This window comes from Chiloscyllium punctatum, chromosome 2 (assembly GCF_047496795.1).
Source record: "Chiloscyllium punctatum isolate Juve2018m chromosome 2, sChiPun1.3, whole genome shotgun sequence".
Taxonomy (NCBI): Eukaryota; Metazoa; Chordata; class Chondrichthyes; order Orectolobiformes; family Hemiscylliidae; genus Chiloscyllium; species Chiloscyllium punctatum.
Window position 1 is genome coordinate 77,153,893 of NC_092740.1, and position 16,909 is coordinate 77,170,801.

Below are 16,909 nucleotides of genomic sequence, written 5' to 3' on the forward strand. Positions count from 1 at the left end.
CTTCTGGGCAGATAGGGTTAGGTGAGGGATATGTCTGAGGTACAAGGTTAGGAGCGGGAGTATACGGTTTGACGTGGGGCAGGCTGGGTGGATGGAGACGGGCTATACAGTTCACTTTTTTTTCTCTGTGAGACGAACACTTGCCCAGAGATCCAACCTTTAAACGGAAGTGTGGAATTTCCAATTGGTCACAGCAGTAGCCCTTCACTGGGAGGGGACATCCACGAGATGGAGCTGCCAATGGTCGAACTCAAGTTTCCTGCTTGAAAATCGCTGAAGAGTCTGGTATTTGGAACAGACTGATAACCTGGGCTAAAAATAATGGGCGCTGCAGTCACCAGCAAACTATTCACAGTTTGATGTTTGCCATTTATTTAATACAACGTTTGCCTAGTCCCCATAAGACGAGCAACTCGGGTAAATTAAAGGCAGTTAACTCAGTAGCAAACTGATCATTAATCTTTACATCAAATCCAGACCAGCTCCGTGATTCGTCGGATAAGTGCGTAATACACATGTTGGCACTGACTGCTTTTATTCAGTTCCTATTAATGAACCCGAATCATGCTCACATATTCTGGCGGAGTTGGGTGATGGCGGATCATGGACACTGGCGCGACGCGGGCTCCTGTGAACCACTAAACTTGCTATAAGTCCAGTCCACATTCCGCCCTTTTCCCCAAGATGGCTGGGACTCAATATATAGTGGGATACATGGACATGACTTTGAAAGTGTCAATTTCTCTATTGTTGGCATTTCTAGGGACCGATTGAAAATTATGCCCAACCAGATTTGAAATCATAGTCATAATCTCAGTACGCAGCATAGTGAAACTCTCCAACACGCAAACACCTTGTTCACTCCTGCACTGCGCTCCCGATTTACATCTCTCAGCAGGTTTTAGATCCGATACTTTTATCCGAAAAGTATTGAAGAAGCTCAGCAGGTTTGTGGAGTGAAGCCGTTAACGTTATGACTCTCAGATGCTGCCAGACCTGCTGAGTGTCTCCAGCACTTTCTGATTTTGTTCCAGGTCTCCCGCATCTGCAGCATTTCACTTTTAGTTTAGTCGAGTCTTAAGCACATGGGAACTTAACGCTTTATTCCGCCGATAACACGGGGGCGAAGGTCAAAATTGCTCAATCTCTGCTGACCTCTGCGTGTCCTTCTTAACCCTATAGGAGTGAGGAACCTCTAACCCAAGAATATCTGGGAAACTCCCGAAGACTTTGCAAGTTAAACTAAACCCGAATGTTACCAAAACGAAATTGCTGGAAAAACTCAGCCGGTCTGGTAACATCTGTGGAGAGAAAGCAGAGTGATGTTTAGGGTCCAGTGGCCCTTCAGAACTCGCCCGCATGTCGCTGGCAACACCCTGTTCTCAATTAACATCCACAGGGAGAAGTTATTTTAAGTTTCTGGAGAAGTTCGCCAGTTTCTGTCTTCCCAAATGCAGATCCCAGCTTTTTTCCAGCTGTTTGCCTTTTAAATAGAGGGGGAGGGCTGTGAGGGAATAAGGATGAACCGAATTGTCGCCCGGAATCAATGAAAACAAGACTAATCTCTCTTTCGTAAAACGCCCAGGGAGAGGGTACACCGCGATACAGGAGGATCCGTGTCGAACTGGACGGGAGGTTCTCTGCGCTGCCCCCCTCTCTGTCTCCAGCACCAGTGGATCCCAGACTTATCACAATCCTCCTTTCCACTGAACCGTGCGCTTTATTTTCAGGGACTCTCCGGGTTATAAGACAAGCGTAAAGCGGCTCGCTCGTGAACCTATTCCGAGGGGGAAAGAGAGGACACTTTTCTGGATGTACCGTGGAGAGAGAGAGAGAGAGAGAGGCGCCTGATTTCCAGCACCAAGAATTGTTTATCCCGAAGAGCCAAAGGGCGGTATTAGTCAGCATGTGCGAGATGGTTTTAATGGAAACCAGGCTGGGATAATATTTACTTACACATTTTTTTCCCCCTGTTGTTGGTGTTTCTAATTTGCCATGCACACTGACGCAGGCGTGCTGGCGAGATTTCCGCAGTCCTTAGGAGCCCGCAGTTATACGGAGTTGATGGCAAACGGCGCGGAGACCGAGTCAGAGGCGGCAAGGAAACAGCTAGATCATGGGGAAGAGCGCCTCGGCTTTCACCTCCTGATCCTCTGTGCCCCCCTGCCCCAACTCGAATAATGTCAGCGAGCTCGAAACAGCCGGAGGGCGCAGCCTGCAAGGCAAAGGTAAAGGAGCAGATCAAGACTATTGTAGACGATTTGGAGTTAGTCCTGGGCGATTTAAAGGACGTGGCTAAAGAACTTAAAGAGGTAAGGAATGGTTAAGGGAGTTGCGGGGGAAGGGGGGGGGGTAGCCAAAGAAATTCTGCTTTATGCTTGAAATGCCAAAGGAACATCGATCCATTTTCAACATTTGTTGAGTGTGCGGAACTGCGAGAGGGAGCAACCAACTACTGGAACATCTGCTCTCTCAGTAAATGCTGCCCAACTGCACCAGATTCCAGACAGCTCCAGACATTTTGCAACTTAGAAAGGCCCTTTTCTCTCCCCATCAGGGAGAACTGACATGTTCCGATCTAGACGATTACACAATTCCCAGCCCCCGGGAGGCTTTCCCTCCCTGGGTTGGAGAACAGACAGGCGCCTGTTTCAATGACAAGTCACCCCCCCCCCCCCCCCCACCCCCTGTCAGTCCGCCCGCGCGCGCCAGGCAAAACATACACATACTTCATAACAACTCGTCTTCCCAGTGAGACATTGGTGCACTGCCTTGTTAGCCCTCAAGAGTAACGGGATACTCACTTTTAGAATGAAATATATGTCTACCAAACTGCCAATGTCACTCATTGATCTAGTAATGAACTTATCAAATTCCATAATTTATCGCACTGTCCACGGGGGATTAGCTGAATCAGAAATATTGTCAAGAATTTGAATTGTGTGTAATTCTATCTGTAATAGTTATACATATGAATTTAGTTCACGTAAATGCATAGCCAGTTTGATTTATAACTCTCCTTTAGAAGGCAGTATTCCTGCATAAATTAATTTCGTTTACAAATCTAAAACTCATTCTTCAGTGTGAAATACACTGGAGTAGCTGTACTCCCAGAGTCTCGGCGCGCTCTGAAACAATCCTGATTAGTTACATAACATTCTCATATTAAGCTGCCACAATAACGTCAGTATTCTCTTGCTGCGTCCGGAGTCGGGGCGTTGGATTATTTGAGTTGACAAATGACAAGGTGTATTCCTGTCGCTAATCCTTTAGTCATTTTCGCAACCATTGAATATGGATTAATTACTTGACAGCCTTTGATTCACTTTACTACCACTCCTGTTCACAGCACAAAAAAAATAAACAAATGCTGAATGTAAAGTCAGTAAGTATTAATGAATCAAAATGCTGTCCACTTGTGCATTTGCTGTTGACACTGTTATCCAAATCCTTTCGTGGTCCTTAAGAGGATTATTTTTGTGTTGGTCCGATTGATTCAATACATTGTCCTTGTCATAGGAAACAACACATGTCGTGAATGTTTGAATAAAGAATGTTTAGGAACTAAATGTGTGGTGTCTGGAGTTGGTTTCGCGACCACGTGCAATTTTTTTCAAAAAATGAAAAGCCCGAACCGTCAACAGACCCAGCCACATCTGTAGTTCATTGCAGACTAGATATTCTTTCGCAGATGTATATTTCCAGCATCTGTAGTCCTCACTTTCTCCAGGATGTATATTTGGTCCGCTATTGTCCCAGTTTTCTTCTGCTTTTTAAAATGGGCGTGAAAATATGTTTACTGTGGGTCAGGGATGAGCAGAATTCAAAACAACAGGCCTGTGACAATTACAGCAGGAATGTTACAGCTGCAAGTCATTGTGTGGGCAATAACACGTAGCTGTCATAAAAGGACATGTTATGAATTTACTAAGGACCTCGAATGTTTTGTGTGCATAAACATACTTGAAGCAATTGCGATGGAGTGGAATTATGTGCCTCCTGTAAACTTAAGTTCCTTATTGGTAAACTGATTAAGCTTTAATGCAAAATATTTAGCATTTATGCTATTTTCATTGATTAATATAAGCTATAATATCTTCTGCCATTCAGTAAATTAATTAAGGATGTTACAATTTGGGAATTCACATTTACTAGGATTTATTGTTTATTGTTGCTTGCAGTGACCTTTCCACAGGCACAATAAAACAAAAAGACAATACAGTGCAAAAACATTGTTAATCACTGAATAAGATATTGCTAACACTTTGGGGTTGCTTGTCTTCAATATTGTTTTGATTGAAGTCTATGGAGTACTGAGTAATCAGCGCTGTGCTAAACTCATCTTGTACGTTAGATACATGAAGTGTCCTGGGACATTTTATGACTAAAAGATGTTATATCAACTTTTTATTGTGATAGTATATAGGTGGCTGATTTTTGAGAAAACAGTTCTCATGGGCTTAGACTTATTTCATGATGCAGCCAAGAATTTTGAACTTCCTTTCACCAAAGATTATATAAATTAAAATGAGTTGTGTTTAAAAAAGGACAGCAAAGTATAATTATCAGAATATCATTAAAAAATGTATGTTGTTCATTGCTCAAAACAATTTACTTTGAATTTGCAACTTCTCTAATTCTCTGTGCTAAGATTCTCAAGATGGAAAGGAAACCACAGGTATAACAGATTAGGTACTTCTTATTAACTTGGTTATGTTCCTGCTGTCTTTTTCAACACTGAATGTGTTTACATTTAGTGTTGACATTTTGTATCTGAAATCATCTTAAAATAAATATTAGATGCGTTCCAGCAGCAATATATTTTACTGAGCCAAATTGTAGTTAATTATTTATCATACATAATAATAAAGATTTTCTTCAAATTTTTCAAATACTGCAAATGCAACACTGGCTTTTACCTCCAAAAGCTGTATATATTATCTAGCATAAAGATCCTCTGTATATTTACGGCTGTTTCAACTCCAGGTTAAAAACATTGCGAATTTCCATTAATCAAACTCATCTTTATGCTTCAGGTCATGGTAACTTAATTCTGTAATTAGACTGACAAAAATGATTCCATTTAAATATCTTTTGCTTAAAACCTATCCTTGTTGACAGATATATTTAATTGCACAGTATTAACAGTTTGATTAAGAGTCATGAATTAGTAAGTCATTTACCCTCTATCAAGAAGGAATTTTCCAAGGAAATAAAGAAAGGCATAATATATGTCATCAACAGCAGTTTAAAATTCTAGAGGTATTTTCATAGTCAAATTCTTTCACTACTGGGCCATGTTCCAAATAATTTCAATTGCATCTCTATTGCTGGACTATACTGCTCTTTTATTTTGTCATTGAGATCCTCAGTACTTTTGTTGAAACATTCATTATGTTCTCAACTAAATATATAGTTTGAAAATCATTATCCCAGCTTCCACTGGTAACATGTAGTGACTAGAACATCACAAGGGATATACTTAGATAGGATGGGTCTGAGGAATGATCAGATGTGATTTCACATTTAGAGGCTCTCTTGTTTGATTTTATTTATTGATGAAACCCACACACTCACTTACAAGCTACAAATTTTATTGTCTATGAATTTCAATCTTCAGTTGCTTAGCCCTATAGCTTCACCTTTGGAATCTCTAAATTAAGCATACAGTGGACTTTCTTTTCAAAGCACTGCCCAAACACACCACCCTGCTTTTTACGAGCCACTGGATTAATCTGTCCTGAAATCCCATTTGAGTAGATTGGAAATATAGAGCTGACTTCTATCAGAAATTGACTAAGTGTTAATTTTGATAAATTTTGTGGAGGTTTTTTATCCATGAGCCCTCGCACAATGTCTCATGCTTTCTTGCCAAACCCGTCTCATTATCTATGCAATGTGCCCCAATAGTGCTCCAGTTATCCTATTCTCCCGCTCACCACAGGTGGAGTGGCCACTGTTTTGTCTTCCCAGGATTCCTGTTCCTGGCATCACCTTTACAGTTCAACCATGCATCTGGTCAAATATGGCAGTCTGCACAGCCTTGCACAGATCTTGTCAATTGTCCCAGTCATGTCAGGTCGAGAGAAATTTGCATTCCACTTTGCCAGTGGGGACCCAGAGTGCCTGCTGGACAGGTGTTGGGGTAAATGTGTTTGTTGCCAATGGAGCATGCCCTGAGATAGGTGATGGAGGACTGCAGGAGCAAGCAGTAAGCTGGAATCACCATGTTACCACTTTGTCTTTCATATTGTGAATTGTTGCCATTTAAGTTTTACTCTGGTGGGCAGGAGAATAGGAAACTACACATTACTAAAGAGTGATGGTGTTATCATGAGGATGTTAGTGCATGCTAATGTATGCAGAATGAACTCTTGATACTCTAGGAATCTCACTAAGCCGTTGAACACTAGGTTGGAAAATAAGAGATCTTTACTTTCAATGACAGGAAGCTCTTTGCTGGCTATTTCACATATTCTCTCAAACTTCTTGCCATTATCCACGGGTGTTCAAGGGCTGGGAAGATTCCACCTATATTTATAGGTCTGATTAAATGGTTACCTTGTCAAATTGATAGTGAAACAATTAATGGAAATTTAATGCTTTAGAGAAGTCTCATCATTATGTATTGCTGACTTGACTTCTCAACTACACAAGATGGCTAGTAATGTTCATTTAATGGTTTAAAGAAGTACAAAGGCAGACTTACTAAAAAAAACTCAGCTTGTGCACTGCTAGCTCAATAGCTCGTAAACCAGTTAAAAAAAAATTGTTCCATGAGAAAACTATTGCTTAACTGAAGCATATGAACATTAAACTAGGCAACATGTGTTGTCAGCACAAGATAGAGGAGAGGGCATTAAGTTCTGACCATACATAGTGAAAAGATGACTGTTGATTTTAGAAATAAAATTGGAATGTTGTTTGATGCATTAAAAATACTGAACAATATTTGGAAAAAGTTCAATGTTAAGGTTTTCTTTTAATATAAAAGTCATTATTAGATAATGTTTTGAGCTCCAAAATGTTTATGTTCTGTAATTGCCCTTGAGACTGATGAAATAGAAGATGATCCTTTTTATCATTAGTGTTATATTGAATTTTATTGTGCTCACCAAAGTGTGTACGACAGAACAAAATAACCAATCTTTGCCAGATCCAAGGAAGCCATTGATCAAGGCCATCAAAAGTTTTGTTTTAAAAAACTGAGTTGGCTTGAGTTCTGAGTAAATGATAAGATCTTAAAATAACTTGTTACTTCTGAACCAGCTGGAAGTTTGTAAAGAGAAGTGACATTAGGAAAGATTATAGTAAGCATGGTGAAGGCACGTATTCAATATAGTTAAGTGAAATGGTTCTGAACTACCAATTATTTATTCAGCAGAAAGAAGCGATAAGTTGATTAATTGACACATCCAGTGAGGTCAGACATCTCATAATCTTCATTATTTAAACTTTCAAGCATTGAAATAGAATCCGGTCATTCTTTTAAACTAGGAAACTTTGGAATATTTTACCATATTAAAAGAAATCACAAATATTGTGCCATCTTAATTTAATTTTATATTGAATGTTAATTTAAAGCTCAAATTTAAGACACTATTCAAACAAGATTTACAGTCTTGTGCTACTATGGTAGTGTCCTCACCTCAGGTCCAACACATCTGCACTCATGTCCACTTGTCACAGAGAAATGTCATAACATGTTTGATCAGGTTGATTAAAAATAAACTTTAAACAAAATTTTGTTTGATGCTGCTGCATTTGATTGCAATAATGGCATCACATTCTTTAGGCAATATTCTTTATAATGTCATCAGCAAATGTATTATTCATTGTACTATCCAACACATATTCTGATGACTACATGAGTATAATCAAAGAGTAGTTAAACTAGGCAAACTGGATGAAGCTAGTTTTAGGCTCTAACTTTCTTTTACTGTGCTGAGATCATAGCTGAGATGTTAGTAAGAATTGATACACAGTTCCCTGGGTCAAGAAAAGTAGCATAAACATAGAGTTAGTTGTCTTTTACCTTTATTGATTTGGGCATCATTGACTGGCTAGCATTATTGCTTATCTCCAATTGCCCGAGAAATGATAGTTTTGGGCTGCCTTCTTAAACTGCGGGAGATTAACTTGACTATTAAAAGGGTTGCTTTCTCATTAGTGAGAAATGACTGATCTAACTTGAGGGTTCACCACATTTCAGGCAAGGAGACGGACTGAGAAGGTGAGACCTTCATGTTAACCTCAGTTAGTTGCTGAGGGAATTGAACCTATTCCACTGGCATCTTTCCGCAATGCAAATTAGCTACCCAGCCAATTGAATTAACTAATGCTATTGTGCTTCTTGGCAATTCACCTAGCTGTTGGCATCCATTTGGTTGAGGTGCTCAAGGTTAGTCAATGTCTTAGGAACTATCCTCAAGGAAGAAACTAGCAAAAACGGTGGTAACATCATTGGAATAGTAAATCTAGCACCCTTGGTCAATACACTGGAGATCATGGGTTCAAATTCTACAATGGCAGTTAGTTAAGAATCCAATGTAACCCTTGTCAATTGTCATTAAAAAATCTAGTCCATTAATGTTCTTTAGAGGAGGAAATCTTCCATCCTTACCTGATCCAGCCGACACATGACACCACACCAAGAACTTTGATTATCCTTTTGTACAATGGGATGGACAGTAAATGCTGGTGTAGCCAGTGATGCCCACGTTCCATGAACCGATTGAAAAAAAAACAAAGGACTTCAGGAAAGGGGTGGAGGAGAGGAAATTTGTGAGGGGACAAAATAAATTATACCAAGCATATATAACAAATGAATGAAGCATTAGACATGTAAGTGAAAATACAGTAGTTGTGGATATATATCCTAATTCCTGTTGTTTGTTTGCAATATCAGAAATAAATTGTGTTTTTTTTCATGGTGGAAATCGACTTGTATACAAAAGTTGGACTCAATATAAGTGCACTTGTGCCAGTCTGAAGATACGTAAAACTCATTGATGCAATCCCATGGTACTGTTTGTCACATTGAACGGCATGACATGTTCTCTTATTACCCATTTCGTTATTTTGTTGGGAAATTGGAAACATTTGATCATTCATTGAAAGAGGATCCTGTGAAATGGTGAAAACGTTTGTTTTTCATTTGCTGCTTGGAAAGCTGCCCATATAATGCTCATACCCAGTTGAGTTCAGAAGATACATGTGGGCCATCATGTAGAAGAATTGCAGTCCTTCTGTTACTAGTTCTGTCAAAAATAGTGTGAGGTAATGAATTCCAGAATATTGAACCAGCCATAATAAAGAAGCAAAATGTGTGTCTAGGTTTGTATGATCTGCAACTTGAAGGCAACTTAGTGCTGTCCCTTGGTTTGACTGTACATATTCGAGTCAAAAAGTGTGGCCTTGGAAAATCACAGCTGGTCAGGCAGCATCCGATGAACAGGAGAGTCGATGTTTTGGGCATAAAACCTTCATCAGTAATGTGCACATTCCTGATGAAGTGCTTATGCTCAAAATGTCAACTCTCCTGCTCCTTAAATGCTGCCTGACTCTGCTGTGCTTTTCCAGTGCCATACTTTTCAACTGATATCCAGCAATTGCCGTCGATACATATTGTCAATACATATTGTTTAACCATAATAGCATTGCATATATGAGGATAAAATTGGAAATTGTAACAATACATGAAACTTATAGAGAAAAAGAAATGTAATGGGGAGACCCTATTCGTTTTTAAAGCTGATAAAAGACCTGTTGTTTTTATAAATGAAATATGTACTTATTGCATACAACGTTTTGTTTTCATCTTGAATATAGTTCTTCTCACATTGTGGCTATATGCCATTAATGGTATCTCTGTTCTTCTATTCCAGTAAAAATAACACCTAACTGTAGGTTACAACAATGACTATTGACTCAGCAAAATGAAAAAAAAGACTATGTTAGCAGTCACTGACAATCTTGTATTGAGATGTTCAATGTGGAATATTCAGATTGTTCTGAATAAAAATAAGGAAGAGATGACACTCTTATGGCAGTAAGGAATCAGTGCCAAGATAATCTATGCAGTGGTCTCTTGTAAGCGTTTGTTGCTTTGAAGTGAATCCCAGAATGACTGCAGGTTCGAAGTGTAAGTTGTCAGGGATATCTTCCTGAAATTGAAACAGTTTTAAATGCATGGTGATTTAGCAAAATATCTATATACCTATTTTTACTAAAGGACATGAAAAATTTGGAAATATTGAGCATATTTGAAACTTTTACAGAAACGTTAATGACCTTTTCCTAGGTTGGAAGGTTTTAAAGAAATATTGTAATTAACTGGTGACATAGTTCTATTTACTCCATTGAGCTCAGTGGGACTATTTATATCCCAAACAACTCACATTGCTTATTCCAAGCAAAGAATTTCAATTTTAGTTATAATTTGGAGCGAGACCGCTATCCAATATAGTCACCTGACTAAATATGATTGTTGTTGTTAATTAATTAAACATTGCACAAAACTTCAGGTTGCCTTCAATTTCAACTTTTCTGATGGCGCTCTTTTTGCCATAGTAAACATATTGAATTGAAATTGGTTTCCTTTCTCAGACTCAAAGAAAAGTTAACTATGATACGTAAATAAAGGACTTTGTCTATTATACTTAAAAATGAAGCTTTGGAACAGATTGTACAGCTAAGTGTCTGTTTGTGTAGTATAACCTCTTCAATGAACATATAACCTGCAGTCATGCAGAATAAAGAAATAAATTTTCTCATTATTTCACCTGTCTGTAATAATAGTTACTTCCATCCTTGGATGCACACAACAAAAGAACTTGCTAGCCAAATGGAATTTTCACAAAATATCTGTCACTGGTAATAGCACCCACTTGTCATTATTTCTGTACATGTATATACCAAAATAGTGGGGGGCACGGTGGCACAGTGGTTAGCACTGCTGCCTCACAGCGCCAGAGACCCGGGTTCAATTCCCGCCTCAGGCGACTGACTGTGTGGAGTTTGCACGTTCTCCCCGTGTCTGCGTGGGTTTCCTCCGGGTGCTCCGGTTTCCTCCCACAGTCCAAAGATGTGCTTGTCAGGTAAATTGGCCATGCTAAATTGCCCGTAGTGTTAGGTAAGGGGTAGATGTAGATGTAGGGGTATGGGTGGGTTACGCTTCGGCGGGTCGGTGTGGACTTGTTGGGCCGAAGGGCCTCTTTGCACACTGTAAGTAATCTAATCTAATCTAAAAAAAAATCTTATGCTTAAGAGGAATTAGAGTCATAGAGTCGTAGAGATGTATAGCATGGAAACAGACCCTTCAGTCCAACTGGTCCATGCTGACCAGATATTCCAACCCAATCTAGTCCCACCTGCCAGCACCTGGCCCATATCCCTCCAAACCCTTCCTATTTATACACCCATCCAGGTGCCTTTTAAATGTTGTCGTTGTACCAGCCTCCACCACTTCCATTGGCAGCTCATTCCATACATGTATCACCCTGTGCATAAAAAGGTTGCCCCTTAGGTCTCTTTTATATCTTTCCCCTCTCACCTTAAACCTATGCCCTCTAGTCCTGGACTCCTCCACCCCAGGGAAGAGACTTTGTCTATTTATCCTATCCATGCCCTCATGACTTTATAAACCTCTAGAAGGTCACCCCTCAGCGTCCAACACTCCAGGGAAAATAGCCCCAGCCTATTCAACCCCTCCCTATAGTTCAAATTTTCCAACCCTGGCAACATCTTGTAAATCGTTTCTGAACCCTTTCAAGTTTCACAACAACTTTCCCATAGGAAGGAAACCAGAATTGCACACCATATTCCAAAAGTGGCCTAACCAATGTCCTGTACAGCCACAACGTGACCTCCCAACTCCTGTACTCAATAATCTGACCAATAAATAAAAGCATATCAAATGCCTTCTTCACTATCCTATCTACCTGCAACTCCACTTTCAAGGAGCTATGAACCTGCACTCTAAAGTCTCTTTGTTCTGCAACACTCCCTCGGACCTTACTTAAGTACCATTAAGTATTTAAGTCCTGCTATGATTTGCTTTCCCAAAATGCAGCATCTCTCATTTATCAAAATTAAACCCCATCTGCCACTTCTTAACCCACTGGCCGATCTGATCAAGATGCCGTTGTTATCTGAGGTAACCTTCTTTGCTGTCTACTACACCTCCAATTTTGGTGTCATCTGTAAACTTACTAACCACTCCTCTTATGCTCGCATCCAAATCATTTATATAAGTGATGAAAATTAGTGGACCCAGCATCGATCCTTGTGGCACTCCACTGGTCACTTGCCTCCAGTCTGAAAAACTGCCCTCCACCACCATCCTCTGTCTTCTACCTTTGAGCCAGTTCTGTATCCAAATGGCTTGTTCTCCCTGTATTCCATGAGATCTAACCAGTCTCCCATGGGGAACCTTGTCGAATGCCTTATTGAAGTTTGTGAGTTCTTTTTGCTGTGAAAACGTTTTTAAAAATTCAGAGAGCTGTTTGAACATTTGTGTGAACTGATAATCGAAGGTATCTGTATCAGTAGGTATTATTGGGAGAGCACAGTTGCAATTGAGAGTGTTTCATGGTGTATGCAGATTGGCCCGAGATGATTTTCGCTGTTTACAATATCCTAATGTTTGTAATGATCTGGTTGTTAATCAGGCAGTGGGGGAAACAAGAAGAGTGATATTTTTGACTGAAATAGAGCCAGCAGAAGATGAGGCACTGAAGAATTTGCTTATCCCTGCAAAACCAAAAGACATGCTACTGTCAGACATTGTGTTTTAGTTTCAGCAGCACTAAAGTTCCAAACCATTGGAGCTTGATGGTAATGCTTGGTTTGAAACAAAGGATCAGTTATCCAGTGCGGATATTGGAGAATTAATCATGCTTATGATAAAAACTGCATTCATTATCATCTTAGAGAATTAAGAAAAAGCATTATGGAACAGATTTGTGTATGTGACTTAAAAAGTGAAGAAATTGTCAGTAAGTTGCCAACAATGCCAAAATTAAGCTTTGTCACAGATTTCCAAGCAGCATTCTCCAAGGAAATGGTAGAATGTGACACAAGAGAAGTTAGAGTTAGCCATTGCTAGTTATCTGCTGAAATAAATAAACTGCTGCCAAGTAAGCCAAAGGTCCCAATGAAGGCAGTCAGAAGGAATTCAGGACAACATCGGGCACAATATTTTCCATTTGGGAAAGGAGAGGGATAGAACTGCAAAAGGAAGGCATGCCAGAGAAAGGTGTATGGAGATAACACTGCTGTTACTGCAAATGGCTGTTGATCAGGTCAATGAGGGGGGTCACTTGTGATCAATTCAATAATAAACACATGCATGTTCAATGAAAATTCACAGGGCACTGTAGTCCAAGCAACATTGGACAGAGCTGCACTGGATAGAAAGATTGACATGGAGACGTCAGTCAACATAATTCCTGAATCACTATTGTGATGAAAGGTGTGTGCTTTGTATGTCTGCTACTATCATTTTTAGAATTTGGAGTCTAAAAAAAGTAGCATATGGGTGTTTGGCATTTTTGTAAAGGTTTTTGATTAGCCAGCCATTCTGGAACAGTGATACAATTCAGTATATACCACAAACCAGGTGTTGGTCATGGCTGGAAAGGGTTAAAGCTCAAATGGAAAGACTGAGAGCTGCTCAAGCTAAACAATCGGATTTGCTAACAATCATGGACACAATGGTGGCTACTCAGACCAAACAAGGAAAAGGGAAACAGTTCTGGTACCTGATTGGAAGATTGCTATTTTGCAACACAAAATTGATCCCTCTAATTGGATGGAAGTCAATAAGAGATCAGGGAAAAAGTCCAGTGTGATCTAGAAACAGCATATGAGCAACCAGGTGAGGTGAGGTGAGGTGAGGTGAGGTGAGGTGAGGTGAGGTGAGGTGAGGTGAGGTGAGGTGAAGTGAAGTGAAGTACGGTACGGTACAGCACAGCCAGGCCAGCTGAGTACTTGTGGGTATTGTGTTTGGATTTAAGTGTAGCAATAAGTTAGCAGATAGGTGACTAGTGTGGTTTATTTTAAATGTGTAGAATTTGTATATTTGGATATTTTTGATGCATGATATTTTTAGATACTTGGTATTTGAGACTTTGAGAATAAATAAAGAATAAATTAAAGAGTGCTCTGTGTCTTGTAAACTCACTTACTGAGGTTAACTGTTGCCTCGGACAGAGACAGGGAACCCTTGGAGAGTTAGAGTCATAGAGATGTACAGCATGGAAACAGACCCTTCGGTCCAACCTGTCCATGCTGACCAGTTATTCCAACCCAATGTAGTCCCACCTGCCAGCACCTGGCCCATATCCCTCCAAACCCTTCCTATTCATAGACCCATTCAAATGCCTTTTAAATGTTGCTGAATACTGTCAAAAACGGCCTTTCTCCAATTTAAAACTTCAAATTTGAGATCTGACGTGTCTCTCTCTGTGTCTCTCTGTCTCTCTCGTTACAGCCAGAAATTTTTCCTGTTTTCCACCTTGGATTACCCAGAATCCTCAGTTAATGGGCAACTATATGTATTGGCATGGTTTATGATAGGTGGAGTAAATATTGCTTTTCTTCCATCTACAATTATCAAGGATTGGTGGTTTGACTCAGATAATGCAGGGATTGAAATGTTTTAGGGCATTCTGGACGATCCTGGCTGGGGTTAGAAGCAAGTATAGTTTCTCTCCTGGAAAGGAATGTTAATCAGAATAGTTGCAGGAAAAGGAAGAAGTTACTTCATTTAAAAAAAAGTTTTGTTTGAGCAGTTTCCAGACCAGGAGTTTTTGTTGGATACCTGTAGGTTATTAGAAGCTGAGAAAGTCTAGACTCTCTATTTTGAAAGGAGATTCCACAGTTCACAGGACAAAAATGGGGGACATTCAATTAAATTGAGCTTGAAGATTTGATATAACAGTGCAATTTCTCTAGATTTGAATTGCTGTAAGAGATGATGTTGGGGAAATAGGCTGGAAATTTACTTTGATGCATGTTTTCAGATTTCTTTATAAACTGTCATCTATATCTTCAAGTTTAGGTTTATTTTGTTTTCATCTTTTATGTAATGAGTTGCTGTTTTCTTAAAGAAACCTTGGAGCTTCAAGTGACTATTTGGTAAATTACCACCATATTAACCATTAAAATTTTAAAAGAATATATCAAGCCAGATTTCAGTCTTTGACCTGACTTATCCAGGAGTAACATCAGCTGGGATTATAGCACTACCATCAAATTTGAGGCAGAATCAATTTAATAAAGTTAATAAGTTATTGAGGAAATAAAATCTTTATAAAGGGAAGAGTAATGGTTTGAGTTACCAATAAAGAGCAATGAGCAACTGTGCCCATTATCATATTGAAGGTTCTAAAACCAGCTCTTGGTTGGAACAAACTAGTTAAAGACACTGAAGTCAAAATGCAACAAGATTTTTTTTTGCATACAAGCAAAACAGTCAGCATAAGACAATGTTTTTGCCAAGTATCATTGGATGTTGAGTGAACCTGGTCACTCATTCAAATATTTAAGACCAAGATAAGGCTGAAACATTCACAGCAATCTTCAGCTAGAAGTGCCACATGAATGATCCATCTCAGCCTCCTCCAGCAGTTCCTGGTATCTGTAATGCTAGTCGTCAGCCAATTTGATGTCAAGAAATGGTTGGAGACACTAAATGTTGTAAAGGCTATGGACCCTGACAAAATTCTGGCAATAGTACTGAGGGCTTGATCTACAGAACTTGCTGCTTCTAGAGGCCAAGCCGTTCCAATACATCTACACAACTGACAGCTACACAACAATGTGGAAAGTTGCCCATGTGTACAGAAAAACAGGACAAATCCAACACAGCCAAATTACTGCCCCATTAGTCTACTCTTAATTATTAGTAAAGCAATGGAAGGTGTCATCAACTGTGCTATCAAGCAGCACCTGCCCAGCAATAACTTGCTTAGTGAAGCCCAAGTTGGGTTCCACCAGGGCCACTCAGCTCATGACCTCATTACAGCCTTAGTTTAAACATGGACAAAAGAGCTACCTTCCAGAGGTGAGGTAAGAATGACAGCCCTTGACATCAAGGCTGCATTCAATGGAGTATATTATTAAGGAGCCTGAGCAAAACTGGAATCAATGGGTGTATCAGGGCAAACTCTCTGGTGGTTGGAGTCATGCCTGAAAAACAGTTGTGGAAGTTAGTCATCTCATCTCCATGGGTTCCTCTGTTTTCTAGGCCCATTCATCTTCAGCTGCTTTATCAATGACCTTCCCTCCACTATAACATTAAAAATGTGGATAAGAAAAACAGAAATTGCTGGAAAAGCTCAGCAGGTCTGGCAGCATGTGGAGAGAAATCAGAGATAATGTTTTGAGTCAAGTGACCTTTCCTCAGAACATGGGGATGCTTGCTGACACTTCCACAATGTTCACCAGCATCTGAGACTCCTCAGATACTGAAGCCATCCATGTTCAAGTGCATCAAGATTTGGACAATATCCAGACTTGGGCTGAGAAGTGGCAAGTAACATTCACATTGCACAAATGCTAGACTATGACCATCACCAATAAGAGATGATCTAACCACCATTCTTTGACATTCGATGGTGTTATCATCACTGAATCCCCCACTATCAACACCTGAGGGGTACCATTGACCATTCATTTAACTAGACTCACAATACAAATACAATGGTTACAAGAGTAAGTCAGAGGCTAGGAATACTGCAGCAAGTAACTCACCTCCTGACTCCCCAAAGCCTAGGTAAAAACAATGACTGCAGATGCTGGAAATCAGATTTTAGATTAGTGGTGCTGGAAGAGCACAGCAGTTCAGGCAGTATCCGAGGAGCAGCAAAATCGATGTTTTGGGCAAAAGCCCTTCATCAGGAAT

General features: G+C 39.8%; 1 protein-coding gene across 4 annotated transcripts in view; it reads left to right on the forward strand.

The window, feature by feature from the left end:
* Nucleotides 1-1,465: 1,465 nt before the first annotated feature.
* Nucleotides 1,466-16,909, forward strand: part of prr16 (proline rich 16) — a 236,849-nt gene continuing 221,405 nt past the window's right edge. For all 4 annotated transcript variants that reach the window (XM_072584318.1, XM_072584315.1, XM_072584312.1 and 1 more), the window contains exon 1: nucleotides 1,466-2,312. In XM_072584318.1, coding sequence (XP_072440419.1) covers nucleotides 2,181-2,312 — 132 coding nt within the window. In that variant the 5' untranslated portion in view covers nucleotides 1,466-2,180. The remainder of the gene's footprint in view (nucleotides 2,313-16,909) is intronic.